This window comes from Cherax quadricarinatus, chromosome 79 (genome assembly GCF_038502225.1).
Source record: "Cherax quadricarinatus isolate ZL_2023a chromosome 79, ASM3850222v1, whole genome shotgun sequence".
Classification (NCBI taxonomy): domain Eukaryota; kingdom Metazoa; phylum Arthropoda; class Malacostraca; order Decapoda; family Parastacidae; genus Cherax; species Cherax quadricarinatus.
In genome coordinates, this window is record NC_091370.1 from 17,268,158 (window position 1) to 17,283,964 (window position 15,807).

At 39.8% G+C, this 15,807-nt stretch overlaps 1 protein-coding gene across 2 annotated transcripts in view; it reads right to left on the reverse strand.

The window, feature by feature from the left end:
* Positions 1 to 15,807, reverse strand: part of LOC128702718 (sushi, von Willebrand factor type A, EGF and pentraxin domain-containing protein 1) — a 156,814-nt gene that overhangs the window by 54,793 nt on the left and 86,214 nt on the right. For both annotated transcript variants that reach the window (XM_070101987.1, XM_070101986.1), the window contains exons 38-43: positions 10,149 to 10,299; positions 9,206 to 9,376; positions 8,746 to 8,975; positions 4,317 to 4,509; positions 2,054 to 2,273; positions 1,135 to 1,345 (exon numbers count right to left, since the gene is read on the reverse strand). In XM_070101987.1, coding sequence (XP_069958088.1) covers positions 1,135 to 1,345; positions 2,054 to 2,273; positions 4,317 to 4,509; positions 8,746 to 8,975; positions 9,206 to 9,376; positions 10,149 to 10,299 — 1,176 coding nt within the window. The remainder of the gene's footprint in view (positions 1 to 1,134; positions 1,346 to 2,053; positions 2,274 to 4,316; positions 4,510 to 8,745; positions 8,976 to 9,205; positions 9,377 to 10,148; positions 10,300 to 15,807) is intronic.

Here is a 15,807-nt window from a genome sequence, read left to right on the forward strand (position 1 = left end):
TTGCAGCGAGGAGAAGGCTGGAGGCAGTGGAGATGTCATGTCTGAGGGCAATGTGTGGTGTGAATATAATGCAGAGAATTCGTAGTTTGGAAGTTAGGAGGAGGTGCGGGATTACCAAAACTGTTGTCCAGAGGGCTGAGGAAGGGTTGTTGAGGTGGTTCGGACATGTAGAGAGAATGGAGCGAAACAGAATGACTTCAAGCGTGTATCAGTCTGTAGTGGAAGGAAGGCGGGGTAGGGGTCGGCCTAGGAAAGGTTGGAGAGAGGGGGTAAAGGAGGTTTTGTGTGCGAGGGGCTTGGACTTCCAGCAGGCATGCGTGAGCGTGTTTGATAGGAGTGAATGGAGACAAATGGTTTTTAGTACTTGACGTGCTGTTGGAGTGTGAGCAAAGTAACATTTATGAAGGGGTTCAGGGAAACCGGCAGGCCGGACTTGAGTCCTGGAGATGGGAAGTACAGTGCCTGCACTCTGAAGGAGGGGTGTTAATGTTGCAGTTTAAAAACTGTAGTGTAAAGCACCCTTCTGGCAAGACAGTGATGGAGTGAATGATGGTGAAAGTTTTTCTTTTTCGGGCCACCCTGCCTTGGTGGGAATTGGCCGGTGTGATAATAAAAAATAAAAAAAATAACTTTACACTACCTACTGTAATAACTCAATTTGTTTTGATGCCTTCCCATCAAAGGAGGGCAACTCAAAGGAAACCCATTACTATCACTCATTCTCTAGCTATCTTTGAAGAAGAGCATGGACAAGGACAGCTAATGACCTTCTGAAGCACATCTCGACTCCATGTAAATACTCTATAACATATCCCTTAATTGGATCAAACCTGATTACCATCCATTTTGGGTAATTCACGACCCTGTACAGACACTTCCCCATTATTGTACTAATAATACGACACTTGCAAGTTTATAAGAGTCCACGTGAATACGGTATATGACACTAACACTCAAGGAAGGTTCCTTGATGTTGGTGAGGGGCTCTTGATTTAGGAAACTGGATCTGTGCTCCAGTTCCCCGAATTAAGCCTGAATGCCTTCCACATCCCCCCCCCCAGGCGCTGTATAATTCTCCGGGTTTAGCGCTTCCCCTTGATTATAATAATAATAATGACACTAACAAAATCTTACCTCTGGAGGACCACAGTCAACAGGCTTGCAGACTGGCAATTCACCCCGCCAGGTGCCATCAGCAAGACATTCAACAGAAGGGTTGCCCACCAACATGTAGCCATACATGCAGGTGTAGTTGGCCACACTGCCCAGGCTGAAGTGCTTGGCAGTGATCTTGCCAAAGGGCGGCACCTCAGGCTCATAGCAGTTGACAGGGTCACATGTTGTACTGCCATAAAATAAACAAAATTATCTCAACAACCTGTGTCATGGGTGATGACCATTCTTGACTGGAAATACATCTGACTGGCTATTCAGCAGAAACTATAAATGAACACATCTGTATAGTCCTTGTGGCTTAGCGCTTCTTTTTGATTATAATAATAATAATAATAATATAAATGAACACCATGCATCATTCACAATGGCAAGAATAATATGATTAACCTGTCTCCCATTAATTAAGCAAAATTATTATTTGCTGATCTTTCCAACTTTTTCTTATACTCATGGAGAAGTAATAAGCCATGGGGGTCATTCAATGCATAAGCAAAGGGAGGTAATCAGATTTAATCCAAGGAAAAGCACCCCCCAATTCCTTGAATCAAGAGCCCTATATAGGGAGAGCTACTGAATGCTACAAATACTAAAAACTGAATTCATTCCTGATGATCCTTAATTAACTTTGTCCCTGGAATGGTATCATATTTGATTACACATCATTTTAGACATAACTGAACATAAATTATGAAAGTAATAAAGATACACAAATATCACACACACACAAGAGAAAGAAACTCATGATGTTTTGGTCCAAGTCAAACTGAAATATTATTGTAGGTTTCTTCCTCGTATGTGCAGATTATTTGTGTATTGTTCCAGTGTTGTGACTTTTTGCTCTTTAATAAGGGTGTGTGTAACTAGGTTGGTGACGTACTTGAATTCTTGCCACTGGCCAAAGCTACACTTTACAGCAGTATCCCCCAGCAGGCTGTAGCCTGGCTCACACTTGAAAGTGGCTGTTTGAAGGTGCCCAGTCTTCTTCACAGCTACCAGACCATGTAAAAGGGACGGCATGTTTTCACACTGCATCTCCATGCAGGTGTGGCTGTCTCCTCTCCACTCACCATTAGCCTCACACACCTGTGTTTCTCCTCCTGGAAATACAAATAAGCATTACTCAACATTGATGCAATTTTTTTTTATGAAGATGAAGTTATTTATTTCTTTGGAATACCTGGCAGTTACACTGGGTGGGTTTACAGTTTGGTTACTGCTATGAGTATATATCATCCATATTCTAATAAAAGCCCCGATCAGGCTACGGTGCCCTGTGGCCTGATCGCCAAAGCTCTCGCTTCACACGGCGAAGGTCTGCATTCGATTCCAAGTTTCTTTACACTGGTTGTCTACGTACCTAGGAGTTAGTCGACTGGTGTGGGTTGCATCCTGGGGCAAGGACCTAATTTGCCTGAAATGCTCTGCATAACAAGGGACTTTCTATATAGTAGTATGTCATTGATGTCAGCTAGGCCTGTCACACCGGCCGATTACCATGTACTTGTCTTGCCAGAAGGGTGCTTTACACTACAGTTTTTAAACTGCAACATTAACACCCCTCCTTCAGAGTGCAGGCACTGTACTTCCCATCTCCAGGACTCAAGTCCGGCCTGCCGGTTTCCCTGAATCCCTTCATAAATGTTACTTTGCTCACACTCCAACAGCACGTCAAGTATTAAAAACCATTTGTCTCCATTCACTCCTATCAAACACGCTCACGCATGCCTGCTGGAAGTCCAAGCCCCTCGCACACAAAACCTCCTTTACCCCCTCCCTCCAACCCTTCCTAGGCCGACCCCTACCCCGCCTTCCTTCCACTACAGACTGATACACTCTTGAAGTCATTCTGTTTCGCTCCATTCTCTCTACATGTCCGAACCACCTCAACAACCCTTCCTCAGCCCTCTGGACAACAGTTTTGGTAATCCCGCACCTCCTCCTAACTTCCAAACTACGAATTCTCTGCATTATATTCACACCACACATTGGCCTCAGACATGACATCTCCACTGCCTCCAGCCTTCTCCTCGCTGCAACATTCATCACCCACGCTTCACACCCATATAAGAGCGTTGGTAAAACTATACTCTCATACATTCCCCTCTTTGCCTCCAAGGACAAAGTTCTTTGTCTCCACAGACTCCTAAGTGCACCACTCACTCTTTTTCCCTCATCAATTCTATGATTCACCTCATCTTTCATAGACCCATCCGCTGACACGTCCACTCCCAAATATCTGAATACGTTCACCTCCTCCATACTCTCTCCCTCCAATCTGATATTCAATCTTTCATCACCTAATCTTTTTGTTATCCTCATAACCTTACTCTTTCCTGTATTCACCTTTAATTTTCTTCTTTTGCACACCCTACCAAATTCATATTATATTATTATTATTATTATTATTATTTGTATAGAAAGCATGTTAGACAAACTAATACTATTGAATACTTAATGCAGGGAATTGACCCTTCCATTTCCCTAGATGCTGTATGACCCCCATGGGTTTAGCAGTTCTCATAAAAATATATAATATAGCATGGGAAGGCAGTGGTGAAAATAACTGTAATGTTGGTCAGAATTAGAACACATCCATTTTTTTTTAACATCAAGTTGCAATTGGGCTCCTGGCCATCTTTACATCACCATCAAGTGTGGGAAACTATGCTCGCACAATTGTGAATCGAACACTACTCAACGCATGACAGATGCCCAGCACCTTGCAGAGAAGGCTGCCAGGCTGAGCTTTTGATTCAAATCCTAATGGGCAGTTCTATCTATCAGTGAATGACCCTTGTGGGTTAAGTGCTTAGTTATGATTATAATATCCATCAACAAACATGCAGACCTGCAACACCCTGATGCACTCCTGGCGACGTCTAAACCGAGTCCCATCTTCAATAAACTGACAGTGACTTTTCAACATAAACTATAACTTACTGTACCAACTTTGACCCACATGAATTTAGCATTTATTTTTAAATAATAATTACCCATAATTACTAAATGCACCAGAATTACTGAGATTTAAAATATGACGAGTGTGCCAAATTTGTTCGAGAGAGATAGATAAAAAATCCTCCAGACATGGATCTATGGATCTAAGACATACAACTGCCCACTCAGTGGAGCTGGTTTACCTTGCAGCTGGTATCCATCATGGCAGGTATAGGAAGCAGTGGAGCCAAATGAGTGTGGCTGGTTGTGCTGTGGGGTGATGTATCGCACCAATGTGTGGGCTGTTAGGGTAGGTGGCCCACATGATACAGGAGTACAAGTGGGAGCTTCGGAACTCCATCTGCCATTTGCTTCACAGGTGAGAACACTTGTTCCCTAAAAGCATCATTTTGAATGTAAAATGAAGAGAAAGCACAGTAGTAAATTTCATTTGCAAAATATTAATTTACAGCAAAGCAGCAACATTGTGAAAAGAAACCTGTTTGCCAACTGAATGTTGCAAATGAACATCCTTGATGTTGGTGAGGGGCTCTTGATTTAGGGAATTGGATCTGTGCTCCAGTTCCCCGAATTAAGCCTGAATACCTTCCACATCCCCCCCCCAGGCGCTGTATAATCCTCCGGGTTTAGCGCTTCCCCCTTGATTATAATAATAATGCAAATGAACAACCATATTTAAAAGTTTATAGAGGGTTCTATAGAGAACAGACAAGTTGTGTAGTGAAATCATGCATTAGCTGTCAAATGTGTAACACATAATTAGTTTCTTTTTTTATATTTTATGTAATGTATTAGAAATGAATTTTAAATAATGTAGAGCTACAACTACAAAGAATAAGAGAACCATACATTACACACATAGGATGGTGTCTGCACCTAAAATAAAACATTGTAATTTTATCAGATAAGCTACAATATGGCTCTCAAGGCAAGCAAGATGAGTAATGAAGAAAGACTGAAAATGCCTTTATGTTAGGAGACAAGAAGACATGATATAATAATTACAAAACAGCAGACCATTAATTATTAAGATGCAATCTATTGGTACATTTTTGTTATATGATGGTCAAAAAATTGCTCCATTTTTTCGATCATGACACTGTGATGTTCATTTAAGATGATGCAAATTTAGGGAAAAGTATGGAATGCTATGAGTGCTTTTCTCTCCCTAGCCTGGGTCAGGCCTTGTTGCACTTAATGTGCACAACCTCCCTTCCCAAGAAGAATGGAAAGCAATGCTGAAAGTGGCACATAGTAGTTTAACCATGAAAGTCTTGGTGTTTTTAAAAAAATCAAGACCTGTGCAGGCATGATTGAGATGGTGCAAACCCATGGTCTCAATGAAACATCAGTTCATTCACTAAAAAAGAAATGTGAAGATAAGAGCTTGTGCCATAAGTAATCCAGGTTGTAACCTGAAAATAATGACACCTACATCACAACAGCTAAATAAAAAAAAATTACTGAGTGGATTGAGCAGGAAACCAAGAAAGGAACAGCTCCATAATACTGGTAAAGTTGTAGACATTTTCATTGGAAAGGACCCTAACAAAGCTAGAAGTACTGCTCTGAAATGGGGTCTGGAGCAGCTGGTGATGCCATACTGTCAGCTACACAAAATACTGCAGGGCAAAACAGACAAAAGACACACTAGAGAATTCCTCGGTACAACCATCAGCATTAATTCAAGAACCTTAGCTATCCACCTCAGGCAAGAAAGGCCACCTCCCTTTCAAAATCATTGACATACACCAGCAACCAGAAGTTAAGGCAAGAAATATTATTCATGTAACTTCATAGCTATAAGTATTGTATTAAATTTGATACATCACTACATCCAACTACAATCTCTGCCTGGAACAAGATATCATAGGTGCATTCGAGGCCACAGACAAGCTCAAGCCAGCCGGTGAAAAAGACAGCATGCTGAGTGTATGATACAGCCCTGTTCACATCAGCATTGCCATCTCTGCAACATACAGATACATACACTACACTTTATTTTTTTTTAAATGTCAAGACGTAAAAATATTTGTTGCCACTCTTGGGGAGTCTAAGGAATGTAACCCTATTTTTGCCATATCTTAGAGGTTTTTACAAAGCAGAGTATATGGAAAGTAAAAGAAAGGTTGAGAGAGTGCAAAAGGAAAGCAGATGATAGAATGGGAGAGGCACTGTCAAGAAATTTTAATGAAAATAAGAAAAAATTTTGGAGTGAGTTAAACAAGTTAAGAAAGCCTAGGGAACAAATGGATTTGTCAGTTAAAAACAGAGTAGGAGAGTTAGTAGATGGGGAGATGGAGGTATTGGGTAGATGGCAAGAATACGTACTTTGAGGAACTCTTACATGTTGACGAAGAAAGGGAGGCGGTAATTTCATACACTGACCAGGGAGGTATACCATCTTTTAGGAGTGAAGAAGAGCAGGATATAAGTGTGGGGGAGGTGCGTGAGGCATTACATAGAATGAAAGGGGGTAAAGCAGCTGGAACTGACGGGATCATGACAGAAATGTTAAAAGCAGGGGGGGATACAGTGTTGGAGTGGTTGGTATTTTTGTTTAATAAATGTATGAAAGAGGGGAAGGTACCTAGGAATTGGCAGAGAGCGTGTATAGTCCCTTTATATAAAGGAAAGGGGGACAAAAGAAATTGTAAAAATTATAGAGGAATTAGTTTACTGAGTATACCAGGAAAAGTGTATGGTAGGGTTATTATTGAAAGAATTAGAGGTAAGACAGAATGTAGGATTGTGGATGAGCAAGGAGGTTTTAGAGTGGGTAGGGGATGTGTAGATCAAGTGTTTACATTGAAGCATATATGTGAACAGTATCTAGATAAAGGAAGGGAAGTTTTTATTGCATTTATGGATTTAGAAAAGGCATATGATAGAGTGGATAGGAGAGCAATTTGGCAGATGTTGCAAGTATATGGAATAGGTGGTAAGTTACTAAATGCTGTAAAGAGTTTTTATGAGGATAGTGAGGCTCAGGTTAGGGTGTGTAGAAGAGAGGGAGAATACTTCCCGGTAAAAGTAGGTCTTAGACAGGGATGTGTAACGTCATGGTTGTTTAATATATTTATAGATGGGGTTGTAAAAGAAGTAAATGCTAGGGTGTTCAGGAGAGGGGTGGGATTAAATTATGGGGAATCAAATACAAAATGGGAAGTGACACAGTTACTTTTTGCTGATGATACTGTGCTTATGGGCAATTCTAAAGAAAAATTGCAGAGGTTAGTGGACGAATTTGGGAGTGTGTGTAAAGGTAGAAAGTTGAAAGTGAACATAGAAAAGAGTAAGGTGATGAGGGTATCAAATGATTTAGATAAAAAAAAATTGGATATCAAATTGGGGAAGAGGAGTATGGAAGAAGTGAACGTTTTCAGATATTTGGGAGTTGACATATCAGCGGATGGATTTATGAAGGATGAGGTTAATCATAGAACTGATGAGGGAAAAAAGGTGAGTGGTACGTTGAGGTATATGTGGAGACAAAGAATGTTATCTATGGAGGCAAAGAAGGGAATGTTTGAAAGTATAGTGGTACCAACACTCTTATATGGGTGTGAAGCTTGGGTTGTAAATGCTGCAGCAAGGAGGCAGTGGAGATGTCCTGTCTAAGGGCAATGTGTGGTGTAAATATTATGCAGAAAATTCGGAGTGTGGAAATTAGGAGAAGGTGTGGAGTTAATAAAAGTATTAGTCAGAGGGCTGAAGAGGGGTTGTTGAGGTGGTTTGCTCATTTAGAGAGAATGGATCAAAGTAGACTGACATGGAGAGCATATAAATCTGTAGAGGAAGGAAGGCGGGGTATGGGTCATCCTCGAAAGGGTTGGAGGGAGGGGGTAAAGGAGGTTGTGTGGGCGAGGGGCTTGGATTTCCAGCAAGCGTGTGTGAGCATGTTAGATAGGAGTGGAGACGAATGGTATTTGGGACCTGACGATCTGTTGGAGTGTGAGCAGGGTAATATTTAGTGAAGGGATTCAGGGAAACCGGTTATTTTATATAGCCAGACTTAAGTTCTGGAAATGGGAAGCACAATGCCTGCACTTTAAAGGAGGGGTTTGGGATATTGGCAGTTTAGAGGGATATGTTGTGTTTCTTCATCCATATGTATGTCTAAACTGTTGTATTCTGAGCACCTCGGGAAAAACAGTGATTATGTGTGAGTGAGCTGAAAGTGTTGAATGATGATGAAAGTATTTTCTTTTTGGGGATTTTCTTTCTTTTTGGGTCACCCTGCCTCTGTGGGAGATGGCCAACTTGTTAAAAAAAATGCAGTTTTCAAAAACAAGACTACCGTTTTGATCAACAGCCAATTGTATATAATAATGAATAGATATGAGAAAAAATGCATACTGTAGATGGTTTACAGCACCAACAGGAAAAAATGAGGAATAACAACTAAATAGTAAAAAAAAAAAAAAAAAGTCTAAAAAAGAATATTAAAAGCATCCATTCAGAAAAAATGAATGAATAAGATTCATTAGTAAATATGTCCTACAGTACATCCACTGGAAACCTGAACAACCATCCGACCAATCAAACACATGCGATGGGACACCACAAACATAGCTCAGCTCCTGTAACGACAAATACTTAATCACTCACATTAAGTTCATAGCCTTCCCTGCAGGAGTAGTTAGCAGTGGCTCCATAGAGGAAATCATCACCCTGGATGATCGCATAGTTTGGGAGATGAGGGGAGCCACAAGACACTCTCCTGCAGCGGGGTGGGCCATTTGACCACACTCCTTCTGTTGTGCATATGCCAGTAGTTGGTCCCTCAGCCTGATAGCCTTCAACACAGTCCCACTTCACTTCATCGTCCACATGGTACACTTTTAAGAGAGATAAAAACCTAGTATGTACTCCACAATGCCTTATAATAATAATGATAGCATGATAGATACACCCTCAATTTTGCTGGCAGAAAATTGCAGTCAAGAAAATAAATATTTAGCACCATCAGAAGAATTGCCAGTTTCTGTATTACAAGAGTAACATAAGCATGAATACAAAAATGTACATACATATACACACAGACACATGCAACCACAAGGGTGCTCACATTTTTCAACAATTCTTTCTGAAAACTTTCTTCCCTGTTTCTTGCCTTTTGCTGCTGTCTTTTTACTTTTCGTTATGGTCTTCTTGCCCTTTGTCTTGTAAAACGATGTAAGTGGTTGCAACATCTCTACTTCCTCTTCCTCCCACTCCTCAGAAGATTTTTCACCATTATCTAGCAGAATAACAAAAACTTCATTCTTTCAGAAAATAAAAGAAAGTTCTCAGAACAATGTTCCATGATAAAGAATACAATGCTCCCTTTAGTATATTAAGTGCCTGCATTCTGAAGAAGGGGTGGGAATGTTGCAGTCAGAAGGTAATCCGATTGCGATGTCAGCACACTTCTGGAAAGACGGCAATTGTGTTAATGATTAAGAAAGCGCTTTCTTCTTTGGTTCACCCTGCCTTGGCAGAAGACAGCCATTGAGGTAAAAACTGCTATCTCCTGCCAAGGAAGAGTAACCCAAACAAACATTTTCACCATCATGCAATCACCATCTTCCCAGTAGTGTGCTGACATCACAGTCAGATTATCCTCTGACTGCAACATCTCCTACCCTACTTTAGTGTGTAGGCACTGCCATTCCCACCTCCAGGACAACAGTCTGGCTAACCAGTTTCTCTGAATCCCTTCATAAAAGTCACCTTGCTCACACTCCAACAGCACATTCATTAAAAAAACTCCCTCTCCATAATAGTATATTTATGTAAATAAATTTAATATTCAGTATACATGTATTTATAAAAACTTCATTTACTTTACCACTGATTCCTTTGAACCAATATACATATCAGGAGTCAGTGGCTGCTAAAAGCAACAACCCTCTGGCAATTAACCAGGAGCCCTGGCCTCAGACAGGGCTGCGAGGATAGAAAAATCCTCAAAACCTACCAGGTGCAAAGGCACAGATGGAACTAAATGAAGCTACAAGAGGGATACTGACCTCGCAGAATTCGACCATGTGGGGGTGCTTCAGGCTGAGGGCAGTAGATGGGATCACAGAGAGGTGCCTCGTTGCTCCACCTACCAGATTGCAAACACGTGCTCCATTCATTGCCCAGCAGACGGTAACCACGTTCACAAACAAAGGTTACCTGGAAGGGCAGGGAAGAACAGAGTGGGGGCTGACTAAACTGCCACAGGTATACTAAACTATATGTCAGTGTTAGTACATGTCAAGCTCATAAGAATAATAGGAAAGGTAGACACCTTGGTAAAAGACTGACTAAGAAACTCAAAATATCATAACCAAGCCGCAGGATGACATACATAAACTGAAGGAATTGTCCAATAAGTTTTTATTTGAACTAAACTAAAACAAGTGAAGACTGGACAGAAAGAGGCGTCTAAGAGTAAAGTGTAACCCTTTAATTCGTGAATTAGGTTCATGGGAGTGACATGAATCCTGAAAATGCAGATAATAGAAAATTAAACATTTTTTTTTTTTCAACAAGTCTGCCTTCTCCCACTTAGGCAGGGTGACCCATAAAGAAAATTCCCAAAACAAAAATACTTTCATCATCATTCAACACTTTCACCTCACTCACACATAATCACTGTTTTTGCAGAGGTGCTCAGATACAACAGTTCAGAAGCATATATAAAGATACAATATAAAAAGTGACCTGAAATAATTACAATATCAGAGCCCCAATTTTATATACACTGTCCTATTACACATCCCACCAAACTGCCAATATCCCAAACCCCTCCTTCAAAGTGTATTTCCAGAACTCGGGTCCGGCTATATAAAAATAACAGGTTTCCCTGAATCCCTTCACTAAATATTACCCTGCTTACACTCCAACAGCTCATCAGGTCCCAAAAACCATTCGTCTCCATTCACTCCTATCTAACACATTCATGCACACTTGCTGGAAGTCCAAGCCCCTCACCCACAAAACCTTTACCCACTCCCTCCAACCTTTTTGAGGATGACCCCTACCCCGCCTTCCTTTCCCTACAGATTTATATGCTCTCTATGTCATTCTACTTGAAATAAGTTAGACAGTCCTCGATGACGCACTGACTTTCTTGGGTTATCCTGGGTGGCTAACCCTCCGGGGTTAAAAATCCGAACAAAATCTTATCTTACTTTGATCCATTCTCTCTGAATGACCAAACCACCTCAACAACCCCTCTTCAGCCCTCTGACTAATACTTTTATTAACTCCACACCTTCTCCTAATTTCCACACTTCGAATTCTCTGCATAATATTTACACTACACATTTCTCTCTAAATATTGCTCTAATCTGCTTAAGACTGACATTCATAAGAAAAAATGAATACATTCTGAATGAAAGTGTATACACGGTAATTATGTTTTAATTCAGGCGTTATGTGCGAAAGTAGAAAAATGTGAATAATCAGTTACTTACTAAATGGTCTACTATGCATTACAACAACTGCAAACTTTAACAATATTCATGGTACAGTACATATATGAAAAATTGCAAACAGATATAATATTTGTATGAAGTGACTAAAATGCCGGGAGCAATGGGCTAGTAACCCCTTCTCCTGTAAACATTTACTAAAAAAGAGAAGAAGAAAAACTTTATAAAACTGAGATGCTTGAATGTGCGTGGATGTAGTGCAGATGACAAGAAACAGATGATTGCTGATGTTATGAATGAAAAGAAGTTGGATGTCCTGGCCCTAAGCGAAACAAAGCTGAAGGGGATAGGGGAGTTTCGGTGGGGGGAAATAAATGGGATTAAATCTGGAGTATCTGAGAGAGTTAGAGCTAAGGAAGGGGTAGCAATAATATTGAAGGATCAGTTGTGGAAGGAGAAAAGAGAATATGAATGTGTAAATTCATGGATTATGTGGATTAAAGTAAAGGTTGGATGCGAAAAGTGGGTCATAATAAGCATGTATGCATCTGGAGAAGAGAGGAATGTAGAGGAGAGAGAGAGATTTTGGAAGATGTTGAGTGAATGTATAGGAACCTTTGAACCAAGTGAGAGAGTAATTGTGGTAGGGGACCTGAATGCTAAAGTAGGAGAAACTTTGTCAAACCCTGTGTAAAAAAAAAAAAAAAAAAAAAAAAAAGAGGGTGTGGTAGGTAAGTTTGGGGTGCCAGGTGTAAATGATAATGGGAGCCCTTTGATTGAACTTTGTAGAGAAAGGGGTTTAGTTATAGGTAATACACATAAGAAGAAGAAAATTGTCAAAGTGGGAAGTCTGAATGTGCGTGGATGTTGTGCAAATGATAAGAAAGAGATGATTGTGGATGTTATGAATGAGAAGAAACTGGATGTCCTGGCTTTAAGTGAAACAAAGCTGAAGGGGGTGGGAGAGTTTCAATGGAGAGGAATAAATGGGATTAGGTCAGGGGTTTCAAATAGAGTTAGAGCTAAAGAAGGAGTAGCAATAATGTTGAAGGATAAGCTATGGCAGGAAAAGAGGGACTACAAATGTATAAATTCAAGGATTATGTGGAGTAAAATAAAGATTGGATGTGAAAAGTGGGTTATAGTAAGCATGTATGCACCTGGAGAAGAGAGAAGTGTAGAGGAGAGAGAGAGATTCTAGGAAATGTTGAGTGAATGCGTGGGGAGTTTTGAATCAAGTGTGAGAGTAATGGTGGTTGGGGATTTCAATGCTAAAGTGGGTAAAAATGTTATAGAGGGAGTAGTAGGTAAATTTGGGGTGCCAGGGGTAAATGTAAATGGGGAGCCTTTAATTGAGCTATGTGTAGAAAGAAATTTGGTAATAAGTAATACATATTTTATGAAAAAGGGGAAAAATAAATATACAAGGTACGATGTAGCACGTAATGAAAGTAGTAGTTTGTTAGATTATGTATTGGTGGATTCCCCTCTTTGCCTCCAAGGACAAAGTTCTTTGTCTCCACAGACTCCTAAGTGCACCACTCACTCTTTTTCCCTCATCAATTCTATGATTCACCTCATCTTTCATAGACCCATCCGCTGACACGTCCACTCCCAAATATCTGAATACGTTCACCTCCTCCATACTCCCTCCCTCCAATCTGATATTCAATCTTTCATCACCTAATCTTTTTGTTATCCTCATAACCTTACTCTTTCCTGTATTCACCTTTAATTTTCTTCTTTTGCACACCCTACCAAATTCATCCACCAATCTCTGCAACTTCTCTTCAGAATCTCCCAAGAGCACAGTGTCATCAGCAAAGAGCAGCTGTGACAACTCCCACTTTGTGTGTGATTCTTTATCTTTTAACTCCACGCCTCTTGCCAAGACCCTCGCATTTACTTCTCTTACAACCCCATCTATAAATATATTAAACAACCACGGTGACATCACACATCCTTGTCTAAGGCCTACTTTTAAAAAGGTTGATGGGTAGGCTCCAGGATGTACATGTTTATAGAGGGGCAACTGATATATCGGATCATTATTTAGTTGTAGCTACAGTTAGAGTAAGAGGTAGATGGGAAAAGAGGAAGGTGGCAACAACAAGTAAGAGGGAGGTGAAAGTGTATAAACTAAGGGAGGAGGAAGTTCGGGCGAGATATAAGCGACTATGGCAGAAAGGTGGGCTAGTGCAGAGATGAGTAGTGGGGGGGTTGAAGAGGGTTGGAATAGTTTTAAAAATGCAGTATTAGAATGTGGGGCAGAAGTTTGTGGTTATAGGAGGGTGGGGGCAGGAGGAAAGAGGAGTGATTGGTGGAATGATGAAGTAAAGGGTGTGATAAAAGAGAAAAAGGTAGCTTACGAGAGGTTTTTACAAAGCAGAAGTGTTATAAGAAGAGCAGAGTATATGGAGAGTAAAAGAAAGGTGAAGAGAGTGGTGAGAGAGTGCAAAAGGAGAGCAGATGATAGAGTGGGAGAGGCACTGTCAAGAAATTTTAATGAAAATAAGAAAAAATTTTGGAGTGAGTTAAACAAGTTAAGAAAGCCTAGGGAAAGTATGGATTTGTCAGTTAAAAACAGTAGGGGAGTTAGTAGATGGGGAGAGGGAGGTATTAGGTAGATGGCGAGAATATTTTGAGGAACTTTTAAATGTTAAGGAAGAAAGGGAGGTGGTAATTTCATGCACTGGCCAGGGAGGTATACCATCTTTTAGGAGTGAAGAAGAGCAGAATGTAAGTGTGGTGGAGGTACGTGAGGCATTACGTAGAATGAAAGGGGGTAAAGCAGCTGGAACTGATGGGATCATGACAGAAATGTTAAAAGCAGGGGGAGATATAGTGTTGGAGTGGTTGGTACTTTTGTTTAATAAATGTATGAAAGAGGGGAAGGTACCTAGGGATTGGCGGAGAGCATGTATAGTCCCTTTATATAAAGGGAAAGGGGACAAAAGAGATTGTAAAAATTATAGAGGAATAAGTTTACCGAGTATACCAGGAAAAGTATACGGTAGGGTTATAATTGAAAGAATTAGAGGTAAGACAGAATGTAGGATTGCGGATGAGCAGGGAGGCTTCAGAGTGGGTAGGGGATGTGTAGATCAAGTGTTTACATTGAAGCATATATGTGAACAGTACATGTATTTAGATAAAGGTAGGGAAGTTTTTATTGCATTTATGGATTTAGAAAAGGCATATGATAGAGTGGATAGAGGAGCAATGTGGCAGATGTTGCTCTCCAAGAAGATAAAACTGAGAAAGATAAACTATCGGATGCAGTAATAGTTAACAGTCCACTTTTTCCAGTGATATGAACCAAACAAACAGTAAAGAAATTACTCTGCAGATCATAAAGGACCAAACAAGTGTTATTGTACCAGAGTCAGAAATAAAAGAAGCCAGGTTACTAGGCTCCCATGGTAGAAAAAGTGTTATGCTTAGATTCCACTCACATGACAGGAAAAAAGACTTAATTATTGCATCTATTAAAGTAAAGAAAGAGGTATACATAAACGAGTGTCTTGCCAAAAAACGTCAGAACCTCCTGTATAGAGTCAGAAAACTTAAGCGGGAGAATAATGACAATACACCAATGCTTCACACGAGATGGGAAAATTCTTGTTAGGAAAACAAATGTAGGTCAACTGTACACAATCACGAACGAGAATGATCTATCACGATTTCTCAGGGATACTAATCTTACAGAGAATAACTAAACAATGTCCAACCTAAAAGCCTACGTAGTGTAGTGTATGTTTTGCTCCATTATTGTTCAAATTTCATTGTACAATCTCTTAGTAATTAAATAATCAACTACCTCATTTTGTGATTTTACTAGTAAGCATAAGTCACCTTATGTAATTTTCTTATTTACTATTGTTTGCTTAAACATTAGCTGAATTGATACTTTCTCTGTCCATATTACTACCTCATATTTTTTTAAATACTATCAATTGATATTACTTACTAAAATTAATAATTATCATTTTTACTATAATTTCAATTTACTCTTAACATTTTTGACATTTAATAACCATTACTTGTCTAATTACCTTTACCTGTTTTAATACCACATTTACTATCTTAGAGTACTCTTACTTACCTTGTACTGCCATATAACCTTTAGTATAACTACCAGTGCAATATTGAATGAAATAAACATTACTTTTTCACTTTTTTGTAATCATTATTACTTACTAAAATTTTATTAAATACCATATTTATTACCAGTCAATTTTACTTTTGTACATTAAACATTATA